The 27455-nt window shown below is 41.1% G+C and overlaps 1 protein-coding gene across 2 annotated transcripts in view; it reads left to right on the top strand.

The window, feature by feature from the left end:
- Positions 1–896: 896 nt before the first annotated feature.
- The window catches only part of LOC140714710 (basement membrane-specific heparan sulfate proteoglycan core protein-like), a 45373-nt gene continuing 18814 nt past the window's right edge, over positions 897–27455 (top strand). For both annotated transcript variants that reach the window (XR_012095978.1, XM_073026205.1), the window contains exons 1-4: positions 897–1120; positions 3928–3963; positions 19195–19464; positions 24421–24660. Coding sequence is in view for 1 of the 2 variants with exons in the window: in XM_073026205.1 (XP_072882306.1) it covers positions 1087–1120; positions 3928–3963; positions 19195–19464; positions 24421–24660 (580 nt within the window). In the remaining variant the exon portion in view is untranslated. The remainder of the gene's footprint in view (positions 1121–3927; positions 3964–19194; positions 19465–24420; positions 24661–27455) is intronic.

Below are 27455 nucleotides of genomic sequence, written 5' to 3'. Positions count from 1 at the left end.
CACTATAGCATCCACTACTTTGGAGGTCTGTGTCCAGTGCTGGTCGCCTCACTATAGGAAGGATGTGGGAGCATTGGAAAGGGTACAGAGATTTACCAGGATGCTGCCTGGTTTGGAGAGTATGCATTATGATCAGAGATTAAGGGAGCTAGGGCTTTACTCTCTGGAGATAAGGCGGATGAGAGGAGACATGATAGAGGTATACAAGTTATTAAGAGGAATAGTGTGGGCAACCAGCGCCCCTTCCCCAGTGCACCACTGCTCAGTACAAGAGGACATGGCTTTAAGGAAAGGGGTGGGAAGTTCAAGGGGGATATTAGAGGAAGGTTTTTCACTCAGAGAGTGGTTGGTGCGTGGAATGCACTGCCTGTGTCAGTGGTGGAAGCAGACACACTAGTGAGATTTAAGAGATTACTAGACAGGTATATGGTGGAATTTAAGGTGGGGGTTTATATGGGATGCAGGGTTTAAGTGTCAGCACATAATTGTGGGCTGAAGGGCCTGTACTGTGCTGTACTGTTCTATAATTTTTCTGAATTGGCATGGATGACCAAATAGGATATTATTTTTCATTAGGCACGCTTATTGCTATTGTCTAAGAATGCAGCTTTTAAACATGCAAGTGTAAGGCAGCTATAGCGCTCTTACTTGAACTGAAAGTTTGCTCCCTGTTGCTAGAGAGGAATCGTAAAGAACAATCTCTCCCCAGGGTTCAACAGTTAGCTTCAAAAATGAACAAGATTGTGACCTAAAAGGAAGACGTACTTTGCCGTATCCTTTCATTCAAGTCTGCTTTTAAAATTACAATTGTGCTGAAAAGGAACACTGTGGAGTTGGTAGCAACCAATTAGAAGGCAGGATGCCCTTGGCCTTCCTCACTTCCATTTTATTATCAGACTTGCACAGCGATCACAGCCCTGAGTATGTGCTAGCAATCCCAGTGACGGGTGTGGATACCGCAGCTAACTGCCAGCACATGAGAGAAAAAGATCTATTCCATTGTCTCTGCTGTGTCGGACAAAAGACAGATGAAGTAATTTGACTTGACTCTCTACCTTTCGTTCATTAGCAACAAAAAAAAAGAAAATGAGCGTCTTTTTCCAGCTACAATTCCTGCTCGGTGAGTTGGTTTTGCAGTTGCTATTGTCCAGTGAACAGAGAAATAATTCTGTACGGAGATAATTATTTCATTCTTTATAAAGCTCTGTATTAAGTTATGAAATGTTACAGGAAGTGAATATTGAAAATATGGGGAACCATAAAACTATATTTTCCATTTTAACTGAACTTTTGAAGAAGTGATACCAGTTGCTGAACTTCACACAGAAATGTGATCCCTGATGGGTGCTTCGTCCTTAGTTTTGAAATTCACTTTGAGGATACAATAGATACTGAATTATGAAGTGTGAAAAGGTTCTTATAAATCTCCTTTACACTTAAAAACATTTACGCTTAATCAAACTTTAATGCACTTAGTTTAGAAGAAGTTTAATATCAACACATCAGTTATGAGTGGAAAGAAAAATCAACCTTTATCTGCAGAATCGTTCAGTACAAATTATTTTGTCAGCTGGTTGAAGTTGCACTGAACAGATACACACAATTACAGATGGATTTTTCTTGATTGTGCGTCAAAGTATTTAATGCAATTAATTGAATACAAATTTATTCGAGGTAAAAGTTAAACATGGTCATAATTGAAACTTTGAGTGTAACCACTTGAACAATTTTGGAAGAAATAAGTATATATTCCAAGTAACAGCATCTATTAGCAGTAATCCTTACAAAACAATGTTGGAATGAAATTGATGGTAGAATCAGCCACGTACATAGACATTATCTAAAGTCACTTTAGTTGTGTGCACTGTATATTACTGTGCATTAAGATGAATCGTCAGCATTAATTATATATAAGGAGCATATTCAGCCCATCATGCATATTTCTCACTTATAAAACCATGTTTGATCTTTTATCTCAACGCCACTTCCCAGCATTTAACCAATATCCTGATCCCCCTAATATTTAAAAATCTGTCAGTTTGAGTCTTAAAATATATTTCACGACCAGTCTTGCACCGTCATCTTAAATGCAGGATTCACTATACTCTCACTGAAGAAATGCTGTCTCATCTCTGTCTTGAAATGTCAACACTTTAACTTCAGATTGTGGCTCCTGGTTCCAGACTCCCAAGCCAGAGAAACACAAACTCCTCATCTACTTTGTCAAATCCCTCAAGAATTTTGCTGAGATCTCCTCATTCTTCATATTTGTGATAATGTGGTCCTTGTCTGTTTAATCTCTTACAACTGAACATCAAACTCACTATTTCAGGCATCAATCTGCTGAACCTTGGCTGCACTCTCCCTATTGCGAATATATCTTTTGTTCGAAGGGAAATCAGCATGCACACAATATTTCAGACGTGGTTTCACCAGACCATTGTGGAATTGAATTAAGGTGTCTCTGCTCAGTACTCAAATCCTCTTGAGTAAAGGCCAACACACTGTTTACCTTTCTAATTGCTTATTGTGTCTTTGAGCGACTCATATACAAGGAGACACAGGTCTCTCTGGACACTGAATCCTCTCACCATTTAAAAAATATTATACCTTTCTACTGTTACCATAAAAGGAAAATTACTTCACATTTTCCCACTTTATTTTCTATTTGCTATGTCCTCAGCTATAAACTAAACACATCTATATATTTATGAAGTCTCGCCATTCCTCTCACAAAGCCTGCTGGTGCTGTATCGTCAGCAAACTTGGGGGCATTATCCATCCAAATCATTAAACCAAATTGTAGATCAGTTGGGGTACCAACAATGATTCCTGTACAGTATTCTCATTATGTATAGACTCATAACACAAAGTGATATTATTCCTACTCTGTTGTTTATCTGTTAACAAGTTTCCAATCCATGCCAGTATATTACCCTCAATTACGATACACCATGTTTAATTATCATTTGTGTGATTTTTATTGAAAACTTGAAAATCAACAATTATTTTATCAACAACACACACAAAATGCTGGTAGAACACAGCAGTATCTTTCCTTTTGGTTAGTCCTGACAAAGGGTCTCGGCCCAAAACGTCGACAGCGCTTCTCCCTATAGATGCTGCCTGGCCTGCTGTGTTCCACCAGCATTTTGTGTGTGTTGTTGTTTGAATTTTCAGCATCTGCAGATTTCCTCGTGTTAATTCTTTTATCATATGCTTTTATACCTTCCCTCTGCTAGTTATAACCTTAAACAAAACTAATCAAACATGGTTTTCCTTTCATAAGTCCATGCTGATTCTGCTCAATCCTCTCATTTTTCAATTGCCCTGTTCTAAATCCGTAATAGATTCCAACTCTTTCCCAGTAATGCATGTCAAGCTTCTTGGCTTATCGTTCCCGATTTTGTTTTTTTCTTTCTCTTAAGTACTTGGACTATATTTGTTACAAAGGAAACTGTCCCAGTCACTACGGAATTTCAGGAATTGCATCCACAAGGCATTTTCCGAGTTTGATTTCAGTCCCATTCATTTCCCAAGTACTATTTTCTTAACATAGTATTACTGCCCATTTCCTTTCAGTTTTTCACTAACTCTACACTAATGGTTTTTGAGTATTGCCAAGATCTTTCTGTCTTTTATCCCTCAAAATAATTCCTGCCGTTTCATTCTAAAAGACTCACAATAACTTGAACACTTCATTTTACAAATATCTACAGCAGCTTTTACAATCTGTTTTTATGTTTCTTGCTAAAGCACTTCTGCATTCTACTATTACAGAAGTTATTTCAGAAGAACTGATCTCTCTTGGATTAAAGCTTAGATTTGGAATTTGTTGCTGTTAGAATTCTATAAACATGCATGGAAATGAACTTGCTATATTACAGGGGCAAAACTGAAGTGCATATCAATGTTCTCTTCTTACAGTGTTGGCTCCATTTGCTGCCTGCCAGCTCCAGAAAAGTGAGTACTGCATATCGTCTCACAGATTATAAGCAGCTTTTAAAATTGCTCTCATTTCTTTCCTGACCCTTTGACAAATACTTGCAGCTTCAGTAGTTAGTGAGACCAAATGTAAGATGTCTCATGAACTTGACATGTGTGTTACAGTTGAGTCAGATGACTTGAAAGTTTGGCGATCTTAGTTCTCATTGAAGCTTTGACTTGGACTCAGGAATAAGGGCACAAAAGATGCAGAACTACATTTTAGGTATCATTAAGGACAAAGGCTAATCTTTCAGAAAGAAGTGTTGCTTATTGATAGGTTGTACATCAGAAAAGATATTTACTTTAATGGGAGGATCTAGAATGACGAGACACTGTTTAATATATAAGGGGGTGCCCAGTTAATAGAGTGATGAGACAAAGTACCTCATCGCGAGTAACACGCAGAAACTGATGGAGGAACTCAGCAGGTCAGGCAGCGTCTATAGAGAGGAATAAACAGTGGCAATTTCAGGCTGAGACCCATCATCAGGGCCTTTTCCAGAGTCTTTCTTTATTGGCTTTATGACTTTATTGACTTTATTTCTTATATCCTTCACATAAATGAGGAGTAAAAATCTTTACGTTACATCTCCATCTAAATGTGCCATGTGCAATCATAGCAATTTATAATAATTTATAATAAATAGAACAGTCAATGTAACATAGAAATACACTCAGATCAGAGTGAATTAATCAGTCTGATGGCCTGGTAGAAGAAACTGTCCCGGAGCCTGTTAGGCTTGGCTTTTATGCTGCGGTACCATTTCCAGGATGGTAGCAGCTGGAATAGACCATGTTTGGGGTGGCTCGGGTCCCCAACGACCTTTTGGGCCCTCTGTTCACACCTGTCTCTGCAGACCCTTTCCTCAGAGGATGACAGGAGCAGAGCTCCGAATATTTTTACAGCGGCGGCAGAGAAACAAGAGAGTGACAGGGAAAGGCAGGATCGTGGCAGACCAGAGGGCTCAAAAGGCCCAGTGGCCTATTGCTGCTCATGACTTGCCTGTGATCGTATGTAATTTCATTTTCTGAGTAAGTTATGCATGACTGTGCTAGAACTGCAGTTTAGGTTCAGCTTAGATCTGCTGGATAAAGAGGGAGCCAACGTAGTGAAATCACCATTGACGTCATCAAAGTGATTAGACTTGTTGTTGAACTAGATAAGAGAAAAATATTGTATATCTTCTTATTACCAGTACCCTTTCACCAGCCACAAGGGCTGTACTACGTGACATGTACATGCATCAGGATCTTATTAATGCCTAGCTCAATATTATGTCTGAGCAATGTATACTATTGTATCCCTTGGAGAAATCGTCAATTGTTGCATTGAGAATGTATGTAGAAGACAAGAGAAATTTGGGAACTGATAAGGCATCATAATGAAACTGACAATATGTACAACAGTTAAAAATAACTTACACGGGAAGGAAAATGCACAAAAGGAAAATTTACATTCATCATATCTTCCTGTTTGTTTTTTCTGGTAGACGGCAGGAACATGTGCTGGAAAATTCCACAATCATTTTGATGCTTTGAAAGTAAAGGAGTAACGGGCTGAGTTTCCCTGCATCAGGGGTTGTCTGTAGCTTGGGAATGCTACAAAGTTGAAGTAAGATAGACTGTCTAAATGAAAATGCTGTAGCCCGTTCATCTCAAAGCTCAGCATGGTGTGCGTTCAGTGATGTTCTTCTGCACACCACCACTATAACGCATGGTGATTTGAGTTACTGTCAGCTTGAGCCGGTCTGGCCATTCTCCTCTGACTTCTCTTATTAACAAGCCATTTTCGCCCACAGAGCTGCCCTCACTAGATGTTCTTAGTTGGGTTTTTTTTTGCATCATTCTCTGTATAAACGCTGTGCAAAGAAAATCCCAGGAGATCAGCAGTTTTTGAGATACTCAAAAAAAAAAACCCTCAGTATGACACCAACAATCATTCCACGGTCAAAGTCACTTAGATCACACTTCTTCCCCTTTCTGACATCCGGTCTGAAAAACAACTGAACCTCCTCACCCTGTGTGCTGCTTTTGTGCACTGAGTTGCTGCCACGTGATGGGCTGATTAGATATTTGCATTAACAAGCAGGTGGACAGGCGTAACTAATAAAGTGGCTTCTACATGCGTGTATTAACAATATAACAGTTTGGGATTAAATAAGCATGTTCTAAATGCTTTGAAGAAAAATGTCACATTGTGGGAACTAATATTGAATAATGGGTTCACAGCAGAACTGTCTCAATAAAAAGCAAATGTCAGGCAAGCCTGCATCATTCTCCAAACCTTCTCCATCTCTCTCACTGCATTATTGCCTTAAGCAAATTTCCCTGCTGCTTATTTGCGACACTAAGCCACTTAATTGGGGCAGGAAACTGTTGCTGAGGAGGTTTGAACTAGTGTCAGTCGAGTGCACTTGTGTGACCACTAGATGCTTCACAGCTCTTAGAGCGAACAGTCTTTAAATAGTGTCAGTCACGTGTGTTTGTGTTCATAAAGCAGTGATTTTTGTCACTGATAGTTCACGAGAGATAAGCAGTAAGGCAATTTGGAACTGTTTTGCTCACTGCAGCTTCAAGCATTCAGGCTTGGAGATGCCAGAAATGGCCAAGAGTGAAAATTAAACGATTCCACTACTTCAACAAGTTAGGAACGACAAAGGTATCGACAATCATCGTGAATGTTACAATGAAAATGAAGATTTGGAGGATGCAATCGTTGATAGCATTGTATGAAGGCAGTCCATTGTCTGCACCAGGTGTCTGCGCTGATCTTGGTCATTGTGTACTTTTCTAGGCAACTTTGATGCAAACTTTTTTCATCAAGACCCTCATCTAACATGAAGAGTAGGGCATTGTTAGCAGCTTCCTGGCCGTTGAAAATAACTCTGTTAAGATAAATTCCAGTTTCCTGGACACTGGTTCATTTCCACGTGTTCACTCTGTTCTGAGGTGGTGAAATAGTGAAAAAGATTAGGTTTGCATTACTGAATGTAGAGAAGGCCTCCTCTCTCTGATTGTTATTCAGGAAGGACACAAGCTGATAAAACCTATTGTCGTTGACTGTTAGTGCTGGATAGTTGATATGTTTGTTCTCTCTGGTCATAGTCCCATTTAAACATTGAGACCATCCTATTCAGCGGAAAAAAAGGCTTCAATTTCCTCTGTTTTGAGCATCTGTGATTCCAGGAATCATTCAGACAAACACATATTTTTGGGATTTGTAGATGAGCAATAATTGAATGTTTAAACAAAGGAAACTGATAACAGGACTGATTTATAGGACACCAATTGTCCTGCATTTTTGAACAGGACATGCCCGACTAAGTTCAATGAAAGCAAATTTCAGGCAAGCCTGCATCATTCCTCAACCCTTCTCAATCTCTCTCTCTGCATTATTGCCTTAAACAAACTTCCCTCGGGAGAAGAGCTAACTATCCAAACTAATGGGAAGGTTTTTTAGCCAATGGTGACTATATGCCATTGTGAAGGTTGTAGGAAACAAAGTCAATTCAATCCCAATGCCAAGATTGCCCAGACCTTGTTTGAGATGCAGTGTTCAGACAACGTTTGCATTTCTGCATCCTCAGAAGCCAAGCTTCAAGCTCTGGTGGGCATTTTTACAATAGTTCTTAAACTCAGCATCTGTAAGATGAGGGTCCACAGTCAACCTGTCCACAGTGTACTTCACTGTCCTTGGACAACAGAGGTTCATGGAGAGACCGTGCAAAATGTGGACCCCCTCCCAGAACTCAGGATTCACCTCTTGACTAAGCAGACTCACCACTACCTTTAACATGCCAACATATTTTTTTTTTTGGTTGATTATGGAGGACTTGATAATCAAGACTTTGAGCCTGATATAAAACAGAGCCTGCTGGATAGCTATGATTGCAACCTTTCCCATTTGCCTCCAAGAGCTGGATTACTTACAGCACTGGGAAGATTTCACTAATGCCCTCTAAGTTCTCCTGGAGGTATAGGGAACCAGAAACAGTGTCTTCTCCCTGGGCAATCACTCCAGAATTGAGAAAATGGCAGCTTATTTGTGACACTAAGCCACATAGTTGGGGCAGGAATCTGTTGCTGAAGAGGTTTGAACTAGTGTCAGTCGTGTGCACTTGTGTGGCCACTAGATGTTACACAGCTCTTAGAGCGAACAGTTTTTAAATAGTGTCAGTCACGTGTGTTTGTGTTCATAAAGCAGTGATTTTTGTCACTGATAGTTCACGAGAGATAAGCAGTAAGGCAATTTGGAACTGTTTTGCTCACTGCAGCTTCAAGCATTCAGGCTTGGAGATGCCAGAAATGGCCAAGAGTGAAAATTAAACGATTCCACTACTTCAACAAGTTAGGAACGACAAAGGTATCTACAATCATCGTGAATGTTACAATAAAAATGAGGATTTGGAGGATGCAATCATTGATAGCTTTGTATGAAGGCAGTCCATTGTCTGCACCAGGTGTCTGCGCTGATCTTGTTCATTGTGTACACTGGATGAATTCCTCCGTCAGTAAATAATAGAAGCTAATACACAGTTTTATTGCACTGTAGTATTCTAATTTGTTCTGTATTTCATTTAAATGTATAGTTTGTTACTCAGTTTGGCTCTTCATACCTTTTTAACTTCCATGAATTGAGACGGCCGCTTAACTGGGCCAAAATGTACTGCTCCCAATGTGTCCCAATGAACTGAAATCCACTGTATTAACATGTTAAAATGTCATATCTTATTTACAGCTGAACATTCCAAATCTGAGCTTGACTTATTTTAGCACAATGCAGCTTGAAGTTATTTAGATAACTTTTCTAGGCAACTTTGATGCAAACTTTTTTCATCAAGAACCTCACCTAACATGAAGAGTAAGGCATTGTTAGCAGCTTCCTGGCCGTTGAAAATAACTCTGTTAAGATAAATTCCAGTTTCCTGGACACTGGTTCATTTCCACGTGTTCACTCTGTCCTTAGGTGGTGAAATAGTGAAAAAGATTTGGATTGTATTGCTGAATGTAGAGAAGGCCTCCTCTCTCTGATTGTTATTCAGGAAGGATACAAGCTGATAAAAGCCCTGATGCACCATCAATAACTCACTCTGAGACGTAAGAAGCGAGATATCGGCTTTTATTGACTGGAAGAATGAACAACACGACATCCTGGAGAATGAGGCTGGGCATCAGGCCTCAATCGCCTTTATACAGGGGTCTGTGGGAGGAGCCACAGGAGCAGTCCAGACAGGTATATGTAGTTCACCACAACCTGTTAGTGCTGGATAGTTGATATTTTTGTTCTCTGTGGTCACTGTCCCATTTAAAGATTGAGACCATCCTATTCGGTGGAAAGAAAGGATTCAATTTCCTCTGTTTTGAGCATCCGTGATTCCAGGAATCATTCGGACAAACACATATGTGGTGAACTACATATACCTGTCTGGACACGCCCCCCCCCCCCCCCCCCCCCGCTGTCTGCTCCTGTGGCTCCTCCCACAGACCCCGGTATAAAGGCGATTGAGGCCTGAGCCCGGCCTCTCAGTCTCCAGGATGTAGCATGGTGGTCAATTGCTGCTTGTTCTTTCTTCCAGTCAATAAAAGCCAATATCTCGCCTCACGTCTCAGAGATATATTGATGGTGCATCAACATATTTTTGGGATTTGTAGATGAGCAATAATTGAATGTTTAAAGAAAGGAAACTGGTAACAGGAATAACAATTGTCCTGCATTTTTGAACAGGATGTGCCTGAACGAGTTTCCACATTATTGGATAAGGACCAGTGGTGTAATTGTACTGGAATAGCAGGGGCAGAGCAGAGGCTGGTTCTGGAGTGCTAAAACTAGAATTTTCTCCGGTCCTGTGGTCTTTGCTATGTGAAGTGCTTGTCGCCATTTCTAGACATCATATTGAGTGAATCGAATGAATTGGAAGTTAGCTGCTGCTCAGGAGGAAGCTAAGCTGAATCAGATCTTCATTGCTTCTTGCCAATAGTTCAGCCTTGTGTTTAGCACTCGCCTTGCTGAGTTTCTTCCACAAAACTGTTTCAAAGTTCAAAGTAAATTTATCATCAAAAGGCATAGATATGTTACCATTTACTATCCTGAGATTCATTTTCCATAAGACATAGGAGTAGAATTAGGCCACCTGGCCCATCGAGTCTGCTCTGCCATTCAATCGTGGCTGATCTTTTTTTTTTCACCTCCTCAACCCCAGTTCCCTGCCTTCTCCCTGTAACCTTTGATGCCATGTCCAATCAAGAACCTATCAATCTCTGCCTTAAATACTCCCAACAACCTGGCCTCCACAGCTGCATGTGGCAACAAATTCCATAAATTCACCACACTTTGGCTAAAGAAATTTCTCTTCATCTCCGTTTTGAAAGGGTGCCCCTCTATCCTGAGGCAATGCCCTCTTGTCCTAGACTCTCCCACCATGGGAAACATCCTTTCCACATCTACTCTGTCTAGGCCTTTCAAGATTTGAAAGGTTTCAATGAGAATCCACCCCCTCCCCATCCTTCTGAATCCCAGCGAGTTCCTCGTGTGATAACCCTTTCATTCCTGGAATCATCCTTGTGAACCTCCTCTGGACCCTCTGCAATGCCAGCACATCTTTTCTGAAATGAGGGGTCCAAAGCTATTCACAATACTCAAGATGAGGCCTCACCAGTGCCTTATAAAGCCTCAGCATCACATCCTTGCTCTTGTATTCTAAATTCATGTGGGCGTTCACTGTAGAACAAAGAAATACAATAGAATCAATGAAAAACTACCACAAAGACTGACAAACAACCAAAATGCAAAAGAGAACAAACTTTGCAAATACAAGAAAGGACAAATAAATTACTTGCTCATCACCATTTATGAGTAGATGTAGTAGTTCAGTGTAGCTTTGATCCGATTCTTGGTCTTAAGACTGTTCAGCTCTGTCTATTGAATGTTGCTTTGCAGCTTCGCGAGGCTGCTGCTTTGGAATGCTTGGCCTTCCTGCCCTTCTAATCTTCTTGTTTAACCACAGTTGTGTCCCTGGTTCGATTGTCAAGCTAGAGTGAAGCAATCAAGTTACAGATCGTAGTGCCACTGTTTCTCAAAGACTCCCAGTTTGGAACTGCCAGATTGGTTCTGACTCTATCCTGTTTAATGTGATTATCATGCCACAAGCACCAAGGAGAGTGTCTTTTGTGGGAAGGTAGGACTTTGCCTCCACAAGGATTCTACGGTGGCCATTTCTACCTGTGCTATCCTGGATAGGTGTAACGGCAGCAGAATATTTATCAACGTGAGAGTAAATCTACTTGAACGTAAGGCAGCTATGTTCTTCATGAATGGGCTCACCCAGTTAATGATAATGTCACCAAGCCACTATTGGAGGTGGACATTGAATTCACCCATATATAGTACATTCAGAGTTTTTGTTACTGTCAATACTACTTCCTCTGTTTCCACGTATATCTATTTCAAACATTAAGTGCCGCATGAGCAAAGCACCTTAAATCAATACTTAGAAACAATAGTCTGCGTCAGACATGAAATTTTAAATTTGAAATGAGTTGAGGTCGAAGTGACAACAATCCAAATGAACTATGTAGTAAATCTCCTTTGATTGCTTTTTTTCCCAGTTCTGTTCCCTCCCCTGTAGCCACCGGGGCTACTCTGTGGCTGCTGTCAGTTGTGGCTGAACTATATTAATTAAAATAAGTTATTGTGAGATGTAAAAGAGACCTGAGAGATAACTTCGTCACAGAGAGAGTAGTGAGTACCTGGTATGAGCTGTCAGAGGAAGTGGTCACGCTGGCCACAGCTGTAAAATGTGAGAGACATTTGGATGGGCGCACGGAGGCTTAGGGCTTGAAGGGTTATTGGCAACTGGGAGGATACTATAAACATGAGGATGTCTGCAGATGCTGGAAATCCAAAGCGATACATGTAAAATGCTGGAGGAACTCAGCCAATCAGGCAGCATCTGTGGAAATGAATGAGCAGTCAACATCTTGGACAGAGACCTTTCTTCAGGATACAATGGTTGGCATAGACCATTTTAGGTGAAGGGCCTTTTCTCTGTGCTCTATGACTCTATGACTTTATGAACAATTTGTGGGATCACCCTATTCCTATTTTATGTTCCATCTTTCAAATTCAGTAGTACCTCAACATAGGCTATTTAAACCTAGGGTAGCTGTCAGAGTAAGTCTCACATCCTTGTAGCCTATTCCGTCCCAAATGTCCATTAGCTCCCCAGGATTCTCCTGCCACTCATGGATATAGATTATTACCACCTAGCTCTGAGATGTGGGAGGAAATCAGAGCACCTAGGGTGAACTCACACAGTTACAAGGGAAATGTGCAAGCTCCAACAGACCGGTCCTGTATTTGGGGTTGACATTTGATCCCTGCACCTAGGCAAAGATCGTTGAACTTTGGGAAGATGTTCCACCTTTCTTTTGAACTTCAATTGCTGTTATTTCTTTGATTACGTCTACAACAGAACAACTTAGACACCTGGGTGAGATCTCAGACTTGGTAGAAGTTACAAGCAATTGTCATACTCTTAATACTGATCAGGATCTCCTTTGAAATAAATGTCGTCCATACGTTAAAAATAACTCTCAAAGAAGATGAATCATATGTCTGTGCATACAAAACACCAGAACTCATATGGTTAACAATGAAGGGCCCCTAGAGGAAATTCAAATTGCTGTATCTGATTAGAGCAAACAAAATTTTATTGGAAGTAGTGACCACAATGAAACAGATGGAAGTTATCTGAACAATAAAAAGGAAACAAAGCTATTATCTGACAAGGGCCCTTAATCTACGGCAGAAGTCTAGATTTTCATATACAGGATGTGAGCTTCCCTGGAAACACCAGTAATTATCGCCCATCCCTCATTGCCCTTGAGAAGGCTGTGGTGAGGCGCCTTCTACTTCTGCAGTCTATCTAATAAAGCTACTCCCACTGTGAAGGATGCATTCTTAAATGTGGAATGAGTGTAGTGGGAAACTATAAAAATCACTTGAAGAAAACTTGATGACAGTCACACAGATTGACTTGTGGATTACTTTCTTCCTCTTGTGCTCCATAAAAACTGAGAAGCAGGGATCACCAAGTTGCAGTGAGCTTGTAACAAATGGATTGTAAGTACTAAATCGAGAGAAAGATCATTTCACTTTCAGTTGTAGTAGAGAAGATAGAACGCTGGCTGCATAACCAACTGGTATGCAGGGGTGGGGAGCACTGCATAGGGTTGAAATAAACTGCAGAGAGTTGTAAACTTAGTCAGCTCCAGCCTCAGTAGTATCCAGGAGATTTTCAAGGAGCAATACCTTAAAAAGGCGGTGTCTATCATTAAGGACCCCTATCACTCAGGTCATGCCTTGTGCTCATTGCTGCCATCAGGAAGGAGGTATGGAAACCTGAAGGCACACACTCAATGATTCAGGAACAGCTTCTTCCCCTCCGCCATTTGATTTCTGACTGGACTTTGAACTCATGAACACTACTCACTACTTTTTAATTCTACTTTTACACTACTTATTTAACTATTTAATAAATACATAATTACTGTAATTCACATTTTAAATATTATTATGTATTGCATTGTACTGCTGCAGCAAAGTCAACAAATTTCACAACATATGCCAGTGATATTAAACCTGATTCTGATAATATTTTACTGGAGCCAATGTTAACTCAAAATTACTATTTCTGTTTGCTACATTAATTTTGGTTTCTTGCAATTAAAAAAAATAAATTTCATTTAATACCCGGCCTGTTTTCATTGGTTGATGAAGAACTACTGCTTGTCTGCAACTTTAACTGGAACTTCCTCCCGTTCTCTCCTCAGCCATTATCTGAGCCTAAACAATCTATGCATCCTGTTTGGCTCTGGTCGGATTTCACCCTCCTTTTCCCTCCATCAAAACAGTGTCAGATTAAATTTCTGTAGTTTCATGCTCACCCGCACGTTTCTCAATTCCCAGCTATTTCCGGCTCTTTTGGCTGACATCGCATCCTTTGTAAGTTAATTTTTCCAAAACTCCGTTCTTCCTCTCCTAACCTATATCTAGTCATACATGCCCATTATATTTTTTATGTTTTATGTCAGATCCCCACAAAACTTCAGAATTAAGATCTTGATTCTTGTATTAAACAACCCCAAGCCCCATGCTTCTGCCCTCCATCTCTCTGTAACCTCTTCTAGACCTATTACATTCTTCTTTGAAATCTCTCTTTCCTTAACATCCTTTCCTTCATTCCTTCAATCCAAGGAAAACATGCCTCGTCCTCCTAGGCTGCAGCTGCTGGAATTCTGTCCTTGGACTTTCTTATCTTCTTAATCTGCCTCCATCAATGTCTGTGCTGAAGCTTTTGCTGAACTCTCCTAATCATTCCTTATTTTGTTTGATCTCTATTTCTGCAATCGTCTTAGAATACTGATCTACATTATACATGGGCTTCATATATGTAAATACTGTAATACTGTTATCAGAGTGAATCAATATATGGCTTGCTGATTGAATTGAATTGACTTTATTTCTTATATCCTTCACATACATGAGGAGTAAAAATCTTTGTTACGTCTCCATTCAAGTGTGCCCTGTGCAATCATAGTGATTTAAAATAATTTATAATAAATAGAACAGTCAATGTAATATAGAGTACACTCAAATCAGCGTGAGCTCATCAGTCTGATGGCCTGGTGGAAGAAGCTGTCCTGGAGTCTGTTGGTCCTGGCTTTTATGCTGTGGTACTGTTTCCTGGACGGTAGCAGCTGGAACAAATTGTGGTTGGGATGACTCAGGTCCCCAATGATCCTTCGGGCCCCTTTTACACACCTGTCCATGTAAATGTCCTGAATCATGGGAAGTTCACAACTACAGATGCGCCGGGCTGTCCGCACCATTCTCTGCAGAGTCCTGCGATTAAGGGAGGTACAGTTCCCGTACCAGGCAGTGATGCAACAATATGTAGAACCCCTTAGTGTAAGGGCAAAAATCTGACTTCTAATCATTTTATTTTGTAGCTCTATGACTGGAAGTTATGTTTAAGTTCAATACATGTTACTTCTGATTTGAAAATACATACAAATACATAATACATATAAAAATACATGTTTATCAGGATTCTGATGGTGGTTTAATACACAGCAAAAAAAAAATGGAACTAAAAAAAATACATCTCCTTCAATCAAAATAAATAAATCCGGTCTGATTATTGATAACCTCAGCCAATGACACTGGTGGTTATCGCAGTGAAACAAAGTGTGAATTAAATTTATTATCAAAGTACTGTACATATATGTCACCATATACTACCCTGAGATTCATTTTCCTGTGGACATTCACAATGGATACAAAGAAATAGAGTGGAATCAATGGAAAACAACACACAAAGTGTGACCAGTGTGCAAAAGAAGATAAACTTGGCAAATGCAAAAGTAGTAAAATCTAATAACAATAAATAAATAATAAATAACTTTGAGAACATGAGTTGTAGAGTCCTTGAAAGTGAGTCCACAGGTTGTGGAAACAGTTCAGTTTTGCGGTGAGTGGTTATCCATATTGGTTCGGGAGCCTGATGGGTGAAGGGCAATAACTGTTCCTGAACCTAGTGGGACCTAAGACACCTCTACTTCCTTCCTGATGGCAGCAGATGGAAGAGTGTATAGCACCCGATGCTCTTTGTAGATGTGCTCAATGGTAGGAGGGCTTTTCCTGTGGTGGACAAAAGATTCAAAGTGTAACTATTTAACAATTTCAAAGAAAAATCTGTTAAAGTAAAGCTCTTATAGCTTTATCTTGTGTTTGATAAGAGCATGAAAACGTGCCATTAGCGAAATGCAAGTACCTTCCAGTTCCAAGTGAGTGAGTGATCTGATGAGAAATAAGAGGAGCCAATGATAACAAGTTGAAGAAAGGATAAGGATGGATGACTCAATGGTTGGAATCCACAAAGAGGAAATTATTTTAGAAATAGTACTTGGAAAGTCCGGTAGATTCTAACTTCCAGTGCCAAGGAGCAAAACCCTTGGATCTATTGATGTTATTTGTTCACAGAATTCCAGTAATGTTAGCAAGGACAGTTTTAAAATTATGCCCCTCCAAAAGTGGTAAACACAAGACATCCTACAGAGACTGTGAATTTGTAGAATTTATTGCTACAGATGTCTGTGAAGGCCAAGTAATTGGGTACATTTAAAGCAGAAGTTGATAGGTTCTTGATTAGTAATGGTGTTAAAGGAGTAGGCAGGAGAACAGGGTTGAGAGGAACAATAAATCGACCATGATGCAATGACGGGACAGACTCAATGGGCTGAATGGCCCAATTCTGCTCCTATGTCTTATGGCCCATTGTTGGAATTCCAAAGCAACACACAAAATGCTGGAGGAACTCAGCAGATCAGGCAGCATTTGTGAGGCCCTCCGTTAGTTGGAGTCTTCGCTGTCCAGGTGATATGCATCTGGAGCAGTATGACACGGAGAGGCAGCTTTTTGCCCGTGCAGCAGATCGAAAAGAACAGCAGAGACCAAAAGAGTTTGGCACCAGCGGTGTCACAGGTGTTGCCATTCAGCATTGAACCCCTGTAGGACTGCTGTAGGGACCCCAGCTCCATATTTTCCCTTGGGGTTTACTCCCCAGTGAGCAAGTATAGCCACAAGGCAGTGGAGGTTTGTGATCAGAATTTTCCTTCTCCTAGATGAGCTGCCAACCATGGCTATCGACCCCATTTGCCCAGCGCAACGGGTTTTAAGGTGCCAGTAAGCCGAACTTGTCACTTCTCCTGTCAGTAGAAACAGTTCTGTGAAGGCCAGGAGCTGGACTTGGTTGTCAGAAGCTATTTGAGATGCATGCCATCGGGAGCATTTAATAGGCAGCGGGCAGCATCCATGGAGGGGAATATACATTAGACATTTCAGGCCCCACTCCAAAATTGAGCCGATTTATGTGAGAAGTATCAGGAACAAGAGTGATAAACTCTGAGCATGAATCAGCACATGGAACGATGACCTAGCAGCCATTACAGAGGCTTAGTTGTCACAAGGGGTAGGAAAGGCTGCTGGATGTTCTGGGGTTTAGATGTTTTGAAAGGGACAGGGAGGGAAGTAAGAGATGGGAGAGTGGTGTTGCTATTCAGGGATTCAGCTATTGCTATTCAGCTGCAGGAAGGGAGGACATTGAGGAAAGATTGTTTACCTCTTGGTGAATGGGTGTCAGAGACAGGAAGGAAGTATTCATTTTCCCTTGGGTGTAAAATACAGACCCCCTCCCCAGAGACACCGATAAGCAGATCAGAGGGCAGATTTTCGAAAGGAGCAAAAATAAGTGTTGTGTCATGTGACTTCAACTTCCTTGGAATCTCCTTGGTGCCAAAGGTTTAGATGGGGCAAATTTCGTTAGGTGTATCGAGGAAGGATTCCTGACACAATACGTAGACTGGCCAACTAGTGGAGAGGCCATACTGCATCTGGTCCTTAGCAATGAGCCTGGTCAGGTGACAGATCTCACAATGAGTGAACATTTTGGAGACAGCGACCATAGGTCCCTGGGGTGAAGGACCATTGTTGACAAGAGATCTGGAGCATCAAGGCGAGAGAAGGAAGGAAGCATACTTAAAATTTAGGGAGCAAGGATCAGGCAGGGCTCTTGAGAGTTATATGAAGAAGGGAATCAGGAGAGCGAGAAAGTACATGAGAAGGCCTCGAAGAAAAAAAAACCCAAGACACTCTACACGTATGTACATGAAGAACAAAAGGATGACTAGAGTGAGGGTGGGAGGGATCAGGGATAAAAGAGGAAACATGCCTAGAGTTGGAGGAGGTAGGAAATGTCCTTACGGAATACTTTGTTCAGTATTCATTGTGAGAGGGGCCTTGACGAAAATGAGGACAGAAAATAGGCTACCATGCTGGAACATGTTGTCGGAAATGTGCTGGAACTTCTGAAAGACATTCAGACGGATAAGTCCCTGAGGTTATACCACAGTTTACTTCAGGAAGTGAGGGAAGAAATTGCTGCACCTTTGCTGATGATCTCACTGGCTAAAGGAGTAGTACCTGAAGACTGGAGGGTGGCAAATGTTATCCCTTTGTTCCAGAAAGGTAATAGGGATAACCCTGGGAATTATAGACCAGTGACTTTTATGTCAGTATTGGGCAACCTTTCTTATAGCATTTGGAGAAGAATAGTGTGATTGGGATAGTCAGTATGGATTCGTGGGGGATAGGTCATGTCTGATGAGACTGATTGAATTCTTTGATGAAGAGTCAAAACAAACTGATGATGTCCTCTGGTATTGGCCATTGTCTCCCCCACCCCACCCCACCCCGCCCTGGGTAAAGGGCATTGAATCTGTGCCTCTTCTCACCTCTATCACGTCACCTCTTATCATCCTTCACTGCAAAGAGGAAAGCTCAAGCTTGTTCAACTTTCCCTCATTTGACATGCTCTCCAATCCAGGCAGCATCCTGGTAAACCTCCTCCACGTCCTCCCTTGAAGTTCTCCACATTCTTCCTAAAACGGGGCAACCAGAACTGAATACAATGTGGTCTAGCCAGCATTTTATGGAGCTGCAACATGACCTAACAACTCTTGAACTTGGGCTGATAATCCAAATGGACAACTTGAAATCTCCTTCCAGCAGCTGAGGGGAGAACTTAACTGAATTACTGTATGAGGGATACAGTGTCTCAAATACAAAAAATAGCACGGGATACTGGATAAACGTGCACTTGACCTACTGCTGCTTTGAGATGAAAGTTCTGAAAAAGCCCAAGTCTTGCAGCACATGAGATTTAATCGCTTCTTACTAATGATTATTAACAATAGACTGGGCTGGGGGCCAAAAAAATCTCTTATACCACAGTTGTGCTATTTCGGGGTCAAAATGCTCAGGAGGTCCATTCATGGGTTGTGAATATTGCTGGTGAAGCCTGCACTTATTACCCAAAAAACTGGGACACAGCCATGCATCTTTTGTTAGACTCCATTGTTTGTGTTGGACTGAATAAGTTATTAAGATTTGGGAAAAGTCTCCCTGTGACTCCATTTTGATTCCTATGAAATGTTGAATGTGCTTTGGGACGCCAAAAGATTACTCAATAAACACTGATCTTGGCACCACTCGGCACTGGGTCATTTGCATCTTGTGAGGGTGTAGTTTTTAAAAGGAAGATAAACATGTTCTTTTAAATTGTTACTTACATTTTCCACTTGTTTAAGTTCCAGTGTCCAATCCGGTGATTTCTGCAAAAATCGACTATAAGTTCGAAGAAATAGTGGTCACAACTATTAGCTGTTTGTCAACTGAAGGAACCTTACCAATACATTACACACTATATAAAAACCAAGATATGCTGAAAACCCTCCGGGCAGAGGTCCGGAGGACGGCAGAGTTCGTTGTGCAACTATCTAACAGTGAGTTACAGGAAACCCTCAAGTGCAAAGCTGAGAATGGATTTGAACCGAAGTACAGCAGAGGGTTGGTTATAGGTATGAAAATATCAATTTCATGATTATTTTTGTTATTTTTCATGTCATTCTTTCATTTTCTAGCGGGTGTTTATTATGCAAATTGTTAAAGGTAACAGAGTCAAAGTACACTTACAATTGCATACCAATTACACTAAAACTGATCATCAGGATCAGGACTCTGCTACCACACAGGCAAATTTCCTAGACGATCGCATATTACTTACAAGTAAAGTCAAATGTCAAAGTTGAGTTTACTGTCATATGCTCAAGTACATGTCTGCACAGGTGCAAAGAAAAACTTACTTGCAGAAATATTACAGGCATATAGCATTGTATAAGCAGTATTTAGAAGAAAAATATAAATTATGTATAAATTAAACTCAGCTTTTTTCAAGTCATAATTAAAATGAAAAATATTCAATTTTAGTACTAAAATAATCAAAGTGCCCATAGTGTTGCTAAACTCTAGTAATTAGGTTGTGCTAATTAGTTCAAGAACCGAGAAGCTCCTCGAATCCACAGCTCCACTGGCTTGAAGGCCTCAATATCTCCTTGTACAACAGTAGTGATAGAGTCCCTCTCGTTCTTAACTACCACCCTATCAGCCTCTGCATCCAACTCATTATCCTCCATCTCCAAAGGGACCCTACCATTAAGCATATTTTAACCTCCAACCCTCCCCACCTGCCACTTTCCGCAGGGATTGCTCCCTCCTGGATTCCCTCCCCACTAATCTCCCTCCAGGCACTTATCCATGCCACTGGCGGCCTAACTGCTCCACCTGCCAAAGAACCAGGCAGAATTTGTTTTGCAGAGAGTACCCACCCTGCAAATTGCTGTTTCCAAAAGCTCCCTTCTGAAAAGTGCTACAGGGTTATTAAAACGAAAACTTCATGCCATCTTCAAAGGTTCCCTCCCTAAGCAGTTAATCAGATCAACCATTTTGGTTTTGATCTCCACCCAGCCCTATCTATTACCTCAGTCACCACATTGCACTGAAAGCACTTTAATCTACTTTTTATAATGTTGTTTACATTGTAAAGTTTGTATTTATGCACATTTTATTCCATTTCTGTACTTTAACCTCTGACTTTTTTATACAATTTGTTATTCTTTATAATTGTTGAAAGTTGCTGTTTTATGTTGCATGTCATACCAACGCAATACAGAAAACTCCCAGCAGTCCTGACGAAGGGTCTTGGTCTGAAACGTCAGTTGTTTCCTCTTTTCTGTAGATGCTGCCTGGCTGGCTGATTCAGTAGTTGGGAAGATGTTAGAGTCAATTGTTAAGGATGAGGTGATGGAGTACTTGGTGACACAGGACAAGATAGTATCAAGTCAGCATGGTTTCCTTCAGGGAAAGTCCTGCCTGACAAACCTACTGGAATTCTTTAAGGAGATTACAAGTAGGATAGATAAAGGAGATCCAATGGATGTTGTATATCTGGATTTTCAGAAAGCCTTTCAAAAAGTGCCACACATGAGGCTGCTTACCAAGTTAAGAGCCCATGGTATTACAGGAAAGTTACTAACATGGTTAGAGCATTGGCTGATTGGTAGGAGGCAGCAAGTGGGAATAAAAGGATTCTTTTCTGGTTGGCTGCCAGTGACTAGTGGTGTTCTGCGGGGTTGGTGTTGGGATCACTTCTTTTTATGCTGTATATCAATGATTTAGATGATGAAATGGATGGCTTTGTTCCAAGTTTGCAGATGGTGGAGGGGCAGGTAGTGTTGAGGAAACAGGTAGGATGCAGAAGGACTTTGAGATTAGGAGAATGGGCAAGAAAGTGGCAAATGAAATATAATGTTGGAAAATGCATGTTCGTGCACTTTGGTAGTAGAAATAAATGTGCAGATTATATTCTAAATAGGGAAAAAATCCAAAAATCTGAGATGCAAAGGGACTTGGGAGTCCTTGTGCAGAACACCCTAAAGGTAAACTTGCAGGTTGAGTCAGTGGTGAGGAAGGCAAATGCCATGTTAGTATTCTGATCAAGACTAGAATACAAGAGCAGGGATGTGATGCTAAGGCTTTATAAGGCACTGGTGAGGCCTCACCTTGAGTATTATGAACAGTTTTGGGCCCCTCATCTTAGAAAAGATGTGCTGGCATTGGAGAGGGTCCAGAGGAGGTTCACAAGGATGATTCCAGGAATGAAATCTGGAACCATTAGCTCAATATATCAGACAAAATGAAAATATCAGGGGAATTGCTATTAAAGGGAGAGAGCATAAATTGGCTTGTTATGCAGATGACATTTTGATCTATCTAGGGCAACCAACATACTCTTTACCTAAATTGATGCAATCCTTTGAACAATATGGTCAATTATCAGGATACAAGATCAACATAGATAAAACCCAATTACTTTCATATTACTATAGCCCACCAAGAGAAATTGAAAGTCGATACCCCTGGGCATGGAACACAGAGTCTTTCAAATATTTGGGCATCATTATACCAAAAGATTTGGCAAAATTATCAGAATGTAATTATCAGCCTTTATATAAAAAAATTAAGGAAGATATGGCAAGATGGAGCCTGATTCCTTTTTTCAGTCTCAGTTCACGGACTGAGTCTATTAAAATGAATATACTGCCCAGACTGTTATATCTCTTTCAGACTCTACCAATAGAGATTAATCAAAATCAATTCAATGAATGGAACAAGATGCTATCAAGGTATATTTGGCAGGGTAAAAGGCCTAGAGTTCATCTCAAAACTTTGCAATTAGCCAAGGAAAAGGGGGGATGGGGCTTGCCTTCTCTTAGAGATTATTATTTTGCAGCACAGTTGAGAGCTGTGATATGTTGGTGCAACCTATCATATGACGCTCAATGGAAAAACATTGAGGAGCGGGTACTTCCCATCCCCCATACAAGCAATTTTGGCTGATAACAAACTGCAAAGGTACATAAATACAATTGATAACCCATGGGTGAAATTGACTCTTAAAATATGGAAAACTACTATAAAAGAATATAATCTAGAGGGAGATATTGCAATCCTTAATGGTGTGTATATGACTCTGATTTTACACCAAATAAATTGGATGCTAGATTTAAGGACTGGACAGCTAAACGAATAACAGTTCTTTGCAACATAATGAAAGAAGGAACACTGTTCAGTTTTGAAATGCTTAAAGAGAAACACTTATTAGAAAAACAAGATTTTTATCGGTATTTACAGATGCGACAATATGTTAATAAGACGCTTAAAAATGTAACCAAGGCAAATACATGCTTGATAGAGCTCTTTAGAAAAGCATATAATTCAGATAATGGTAGTAGAATCATTTCAAGCATGTATAAGGGGTTGTCAAATCTTAAAACACATTCGACTTCATACATTAAAACAAAATGGGAGAAGGAAGGAGGGATAATTATATCTGAGGAAGAATGGACAACAATATGGAGATATCAATGGAAGTGTACCAATTCACAGAAATGGAGGGAGTTTAGATGGAAAAACTTGATAAGATATTTTATTACACCCTCTCAGAAATTCCATTATGATAGTAACCTCCCTGTCTGCTGGAGAAATTGTGGAAATCAAAATGCAAATCATTATCATAATTTTTGGGACTGCCCTGTTATCAAAAACTATTGGAGGGGGATACACAATGCCCTACAAGACATCTTTAAATGTGAAATACCCTTGGAGAGTAAGTCCATATATTTTGGATATATACCTCAAGAATGGTTGAAAAGAGATAAATATTTAATGAATATACTGTTGGTGGCTTGTAAAAAGACTCTTACTTTTGGGTTATCACAGGACAGCCCAACTTTAAATACATGGATGGAAATTACAATGGACATTTACAAAATGGAGAAGATAACAGCAGCTGTTAATCATAAACTGGAACAATTTGATTCATACTGGGAAAAATGGTTTAACTACATAATGCCTCATAGGCCTGATTTTATTCTCACAAATCAATGAATCTGTTGTAAAAAAAAGAGATCACTCCCTACTTGTACATAGGGAGTATGTATATCCTTTTGCTTGTTTTTTTCTTTCCACTCTTTTCTATAAGTATATACCCCAGATAAATACTTTGTGGAGATTTGTGATATATATGATTATATGATGTATATGTACAATGTCTGAAATACATCTTATAGAAATGTTTGTTTGATGAATTTCAATAAAAAATAAATTACAAAAAAAAAAGAAAGGGTTATCATGCGAGGAACATTTGGTGGCTCTCGGTCTGCATTCACTGGAACTCAGAAGGATGAAGGGGGATCTCACTGAAAGCTTTCGAATGTTGAAAGGCCCAGACAGCGCAGTTGTGGAAAGGATGCTTCCCATGGTGGGGAGTCTGGGACAAGAGGGCACAGCATCAGGATAGAGGGGCACCCTTTCAAAACAAAGATGCAGAGAAATTTCTTTAGCCAAAGAATGATGAATTTTGTGGAACTTGTTACCACATGCGGCTGTGGAGGCCAGGCTGTTGGGCGTATTTAAGGCAGAGATTGATAGGTTCTTGATTGGGCATGGCATCAAAGGTTACAGGGAGAAGGCTGGAAATTGGGGTTGAGGAGAAGAAAAAAGGGTCAGCCATGATTGAATGGTGGAACAGACTCAATGGGCCAAATGGCCTAATTCTGCTCCTACATCTTATTGTCTTATGGTCTTATTACCATTCAGTATACGATTTATTAACAATGGGGTTGAAAAACTAGTCAAGGCACATTTTTGGAATGGATCAATCATTCAGTTAATTCATAGATTATTTGACAAAACAGATTTAAAACTTTTTGACTATTTATAAAGATATGGGATTAATAATACCAGGAAATTAAACACATTGTTTTCTTGTAATTAGCCATTCACAAATCAGATGTAACAATTTAGAGAGCATAGGATTCTCAGTGCTAATGCATTGTCTTATTGTCTTACATAAAACTATTTCTTTTTACAATAATTTCACTGTAATAAAACTTTTGTCCTGAATTTCTTTTTAGATTGGTCTGTTAAGCTGACCTCCTATCCAGATCCACCTATTCTGGGCCAACAGCTTACACTCAACTGCACTGTGACTTACGAAACTAAAGCATGGTACAAGTGGTATTTTGTGTATCCGTCCGAGAATAAGACTGAAGACACAGAGCAGAACCAAATACTTATTGAAGCTGCAAAGTCAGGGATATATTACTGCTCGATGCATGATCAGATTAGCAACAAGATTGAAGTACCAGTACAAGGTAAAGTCATGAACTATTTAAATCCGAATTTCTTTTGTTGAAAAAAGTGTTGTATTTGTAAAGGAGTAAGCAACGCTCTGTCACTAGGTTCAGAAATGGCCCAAGAGCGAAGTGAGAGAATTGAAGCGGGTCGATAGTTCACAGACTTCAATGCGATCAGTGGTAAAGGGAATAGAAAACAATAAACACCCAAACAGGGCCGTTAACTAAAACTCTCAAATGGAAAACAAAGCCTACACTGCGGCTGAAAAGAATGGCTAAGAAGAAAACGAATACCACTAGTCTTCAACGTCAGTCGGCTCGACAGTCCAATTTCTCAGACAAGGCGGAATGCAGGCAGCACAACTTTGCTCCGTCCAAGTCTCGACAAGCACTACATCGACAAATATGCAGTTAAATACTATCACAATCAAATAATAATTAGCCAACACATGAATATTCATGAGCGCAATTGCCGTATCTGTTGCGCTGCCGAATCTGTTGTAGGTTTCAACTGTCTGCATGATTTGTATTTTTTTTCTTTCTCTTGCGCATTGAGTGTTTGTCTTTTACCTGTATTTTAATTCTTCTTTTCCCTTAATTGGGTTCTTTCAGGGTTTCTTGCTTTGTGTCTACCTGTGAGCAAGATTGCATAATTTATATGTAATGCCCTGGTCCATAAGGTTCATATTTTTTCTCTGTTATGCTGTTCTGTGTACGCTGCTTGTTTGGGTTACCGTTGAAGATGAGAGGTAGGAGAATTGTGTGCCATTCAATTAGGATGGCCGGATGAAGGGAAGGTTTCTCTGTAAAGAGACACTAAGGTTGGGCTTGGGGCTTTTGTTAGAGAGGAAGAGAGAAGAGAAAACGTTGTAGGACTCGACCCAGAATGGGGCCATGAATCGACGAAGCCTGGGGAGATCGAGGGAGGATCGGCCAAGGGGAAACTGTGTGCTCCAACTTGTGCACGTTGGACTGTTTCATTAAGATGGGACCTTTTCTTTTTTTTTGCTTTTTCATTACTAACCCTTTAGTCAAATTAAGAATTATAAAGCTAAACCATTTAATTGTATGCAATGTATTTTCATGGTACTTTGCAACAGGGTAACGAATCGCACAGCATCCACACAAACAAGAGGCTTGGGGGGGGGGGCTTGCGCTTCTATCTCGCGTGTTTGGTGAGGCCGGGGATTGTCTTCCCTAGAGTTACACCGCCGACGGGACCAGAGTGTTTCAATTCTGGGGGCTCATCTGGGATCGATTTCATTGGATTCTGTGCGATTGCCCTGAGCATTGATCCAGTGGATTGTGTGTTTCAGTTTGCGCTAACTATTGTCCGGTAAAGTGATTACGATACGTGGTTATGGATGCTGCCGGGGTTGATCGGTGGTGTGAATCCACGGGGATACTGATACCGAATGCAGACGTGTTGAGTGGAGTAGACATTCGTATCCCTGATGAATTGTTAATTCGATCTTTAAGTACTGTTAAAGTTGTAGGAAAAGCTACAATTGTGGGGTGGGTTTGATAAAATGGTGGGCACAGACTTCGTTTTAGTCCAGACTAGCGCTGACATAACGGCAGTGGAACTGCCTGGTACCACTGGCGCCCCGGGAAGGGGGTGCCGTGGGCTGTCCATACTTTCCAGGAAGAGGAGGGTGTAGGGGAGCCGGCTGAATTGCAAATCGAGTCTCCTGCAGCTGGGGACAGAAACTTCAAAGATAAGGTGCTCTTGTTTCTGCGAAACGAGGGGTAGGAGTGGTCTGATATAGAAGGTCTAATGAGTTCTCCAGTGAGGGCTGAGCATTCTGAGTTGGTAGTGGCCCTGGTAAAATGCCCAGCTTCGAAGTCCCAGTTATGATAGGCTCTGCCTGTTCTCAGGGACGAAGCCCACCCCCAGAGGGGAAGAGGAGGATGAGACTTGGCGGAGCAGACCTCTCAGTTGTTAGATGAGTGGCAGTGCTCTGATGACGTAAAACAACAGCAATCAGTGGAGAGTTTGAGCAGGCAGGCTGCTGACGTAGTGACAGCCGTAAAGGCACAGAACCCTTTTCCCCTTCTGCGGCCTACATGCAAGCACCAGAAAAAAGGTGTCTGGCGTGACGGGAAGCCCATTGGAGCTGATGATGGGGTTTCAGAACATGTGACAGGAGAAGGGGGAGAGACTTCCTGCCTAGATTTTTTTTGGCTGGACAGACAGCTAAGTTGCTTGCGGTGCAGATGGCTGAGGTGGATCAGTTAAGAATGGACCAAAGAGGGTAAGGAGCCCAGTCCCAGAACCTGATTGTTTGGGGTCTCCAACTGTCTTGTAAGACATGCCCCCCCCCCCATTGGTTGATCTGATCAGAGAAGTAGAGGAGGAGGAGGGGTGGGGGTGGGGTCCGTCAGCAGGGTACAGTCCTCAGTAGTAGCCCCTTGCATTGAAGTGCCCACTTCAGGGAGCAGCAAAGGAGACCGTGACAGAGTTGAGAACTGAGATGTCTCGGTTGCCCCTCCCCGCCGTTTGATGGAGCTGATAGGGAGGTGAAACCTCTCAGGGGACAGACTACGGAGAAGGCTGCTAGCAGCCCAGGTCCCGCGAGAAGGAGAACGGCTGGTATTGTCTGTTATAGCGGCGGTGAGGAGGGACACTTAACGGCGGGAGTGTGAACGACGGGGAACACCTCAGAGAGTGAGCACCTGGGTACCTAAGCAGAGAGAGACATCGGGAAAACTTAGAAGAGACCCAGTGAGGGGATGGCCTGGCGTCTCAGGGGGAACACACTCCCAGCACTATATCGAGGAACACCCTGAAGCAAAAAACCCTATTCCTGAAG

Source organism: Hemitrygon akajei, chromosome 22 (assembly GCF_048418815.1).
Source record: "Hemitrygon akajei chromosome 22, sHemAka1.3, whole genome shotgun sequence".
Lineage (NCBI taxonomy): Eukaryota > Metazoa > Chordata > Chondrichthyes > Myliobatiformes > Dasyatidae > Hemitrygon > Hemitrygon akajei.
The sequence above is the reverse complement of the archived record's forward strand: the minus strand, read 5'-3'. Positions and strand labels throughout refer to the sequence as shown.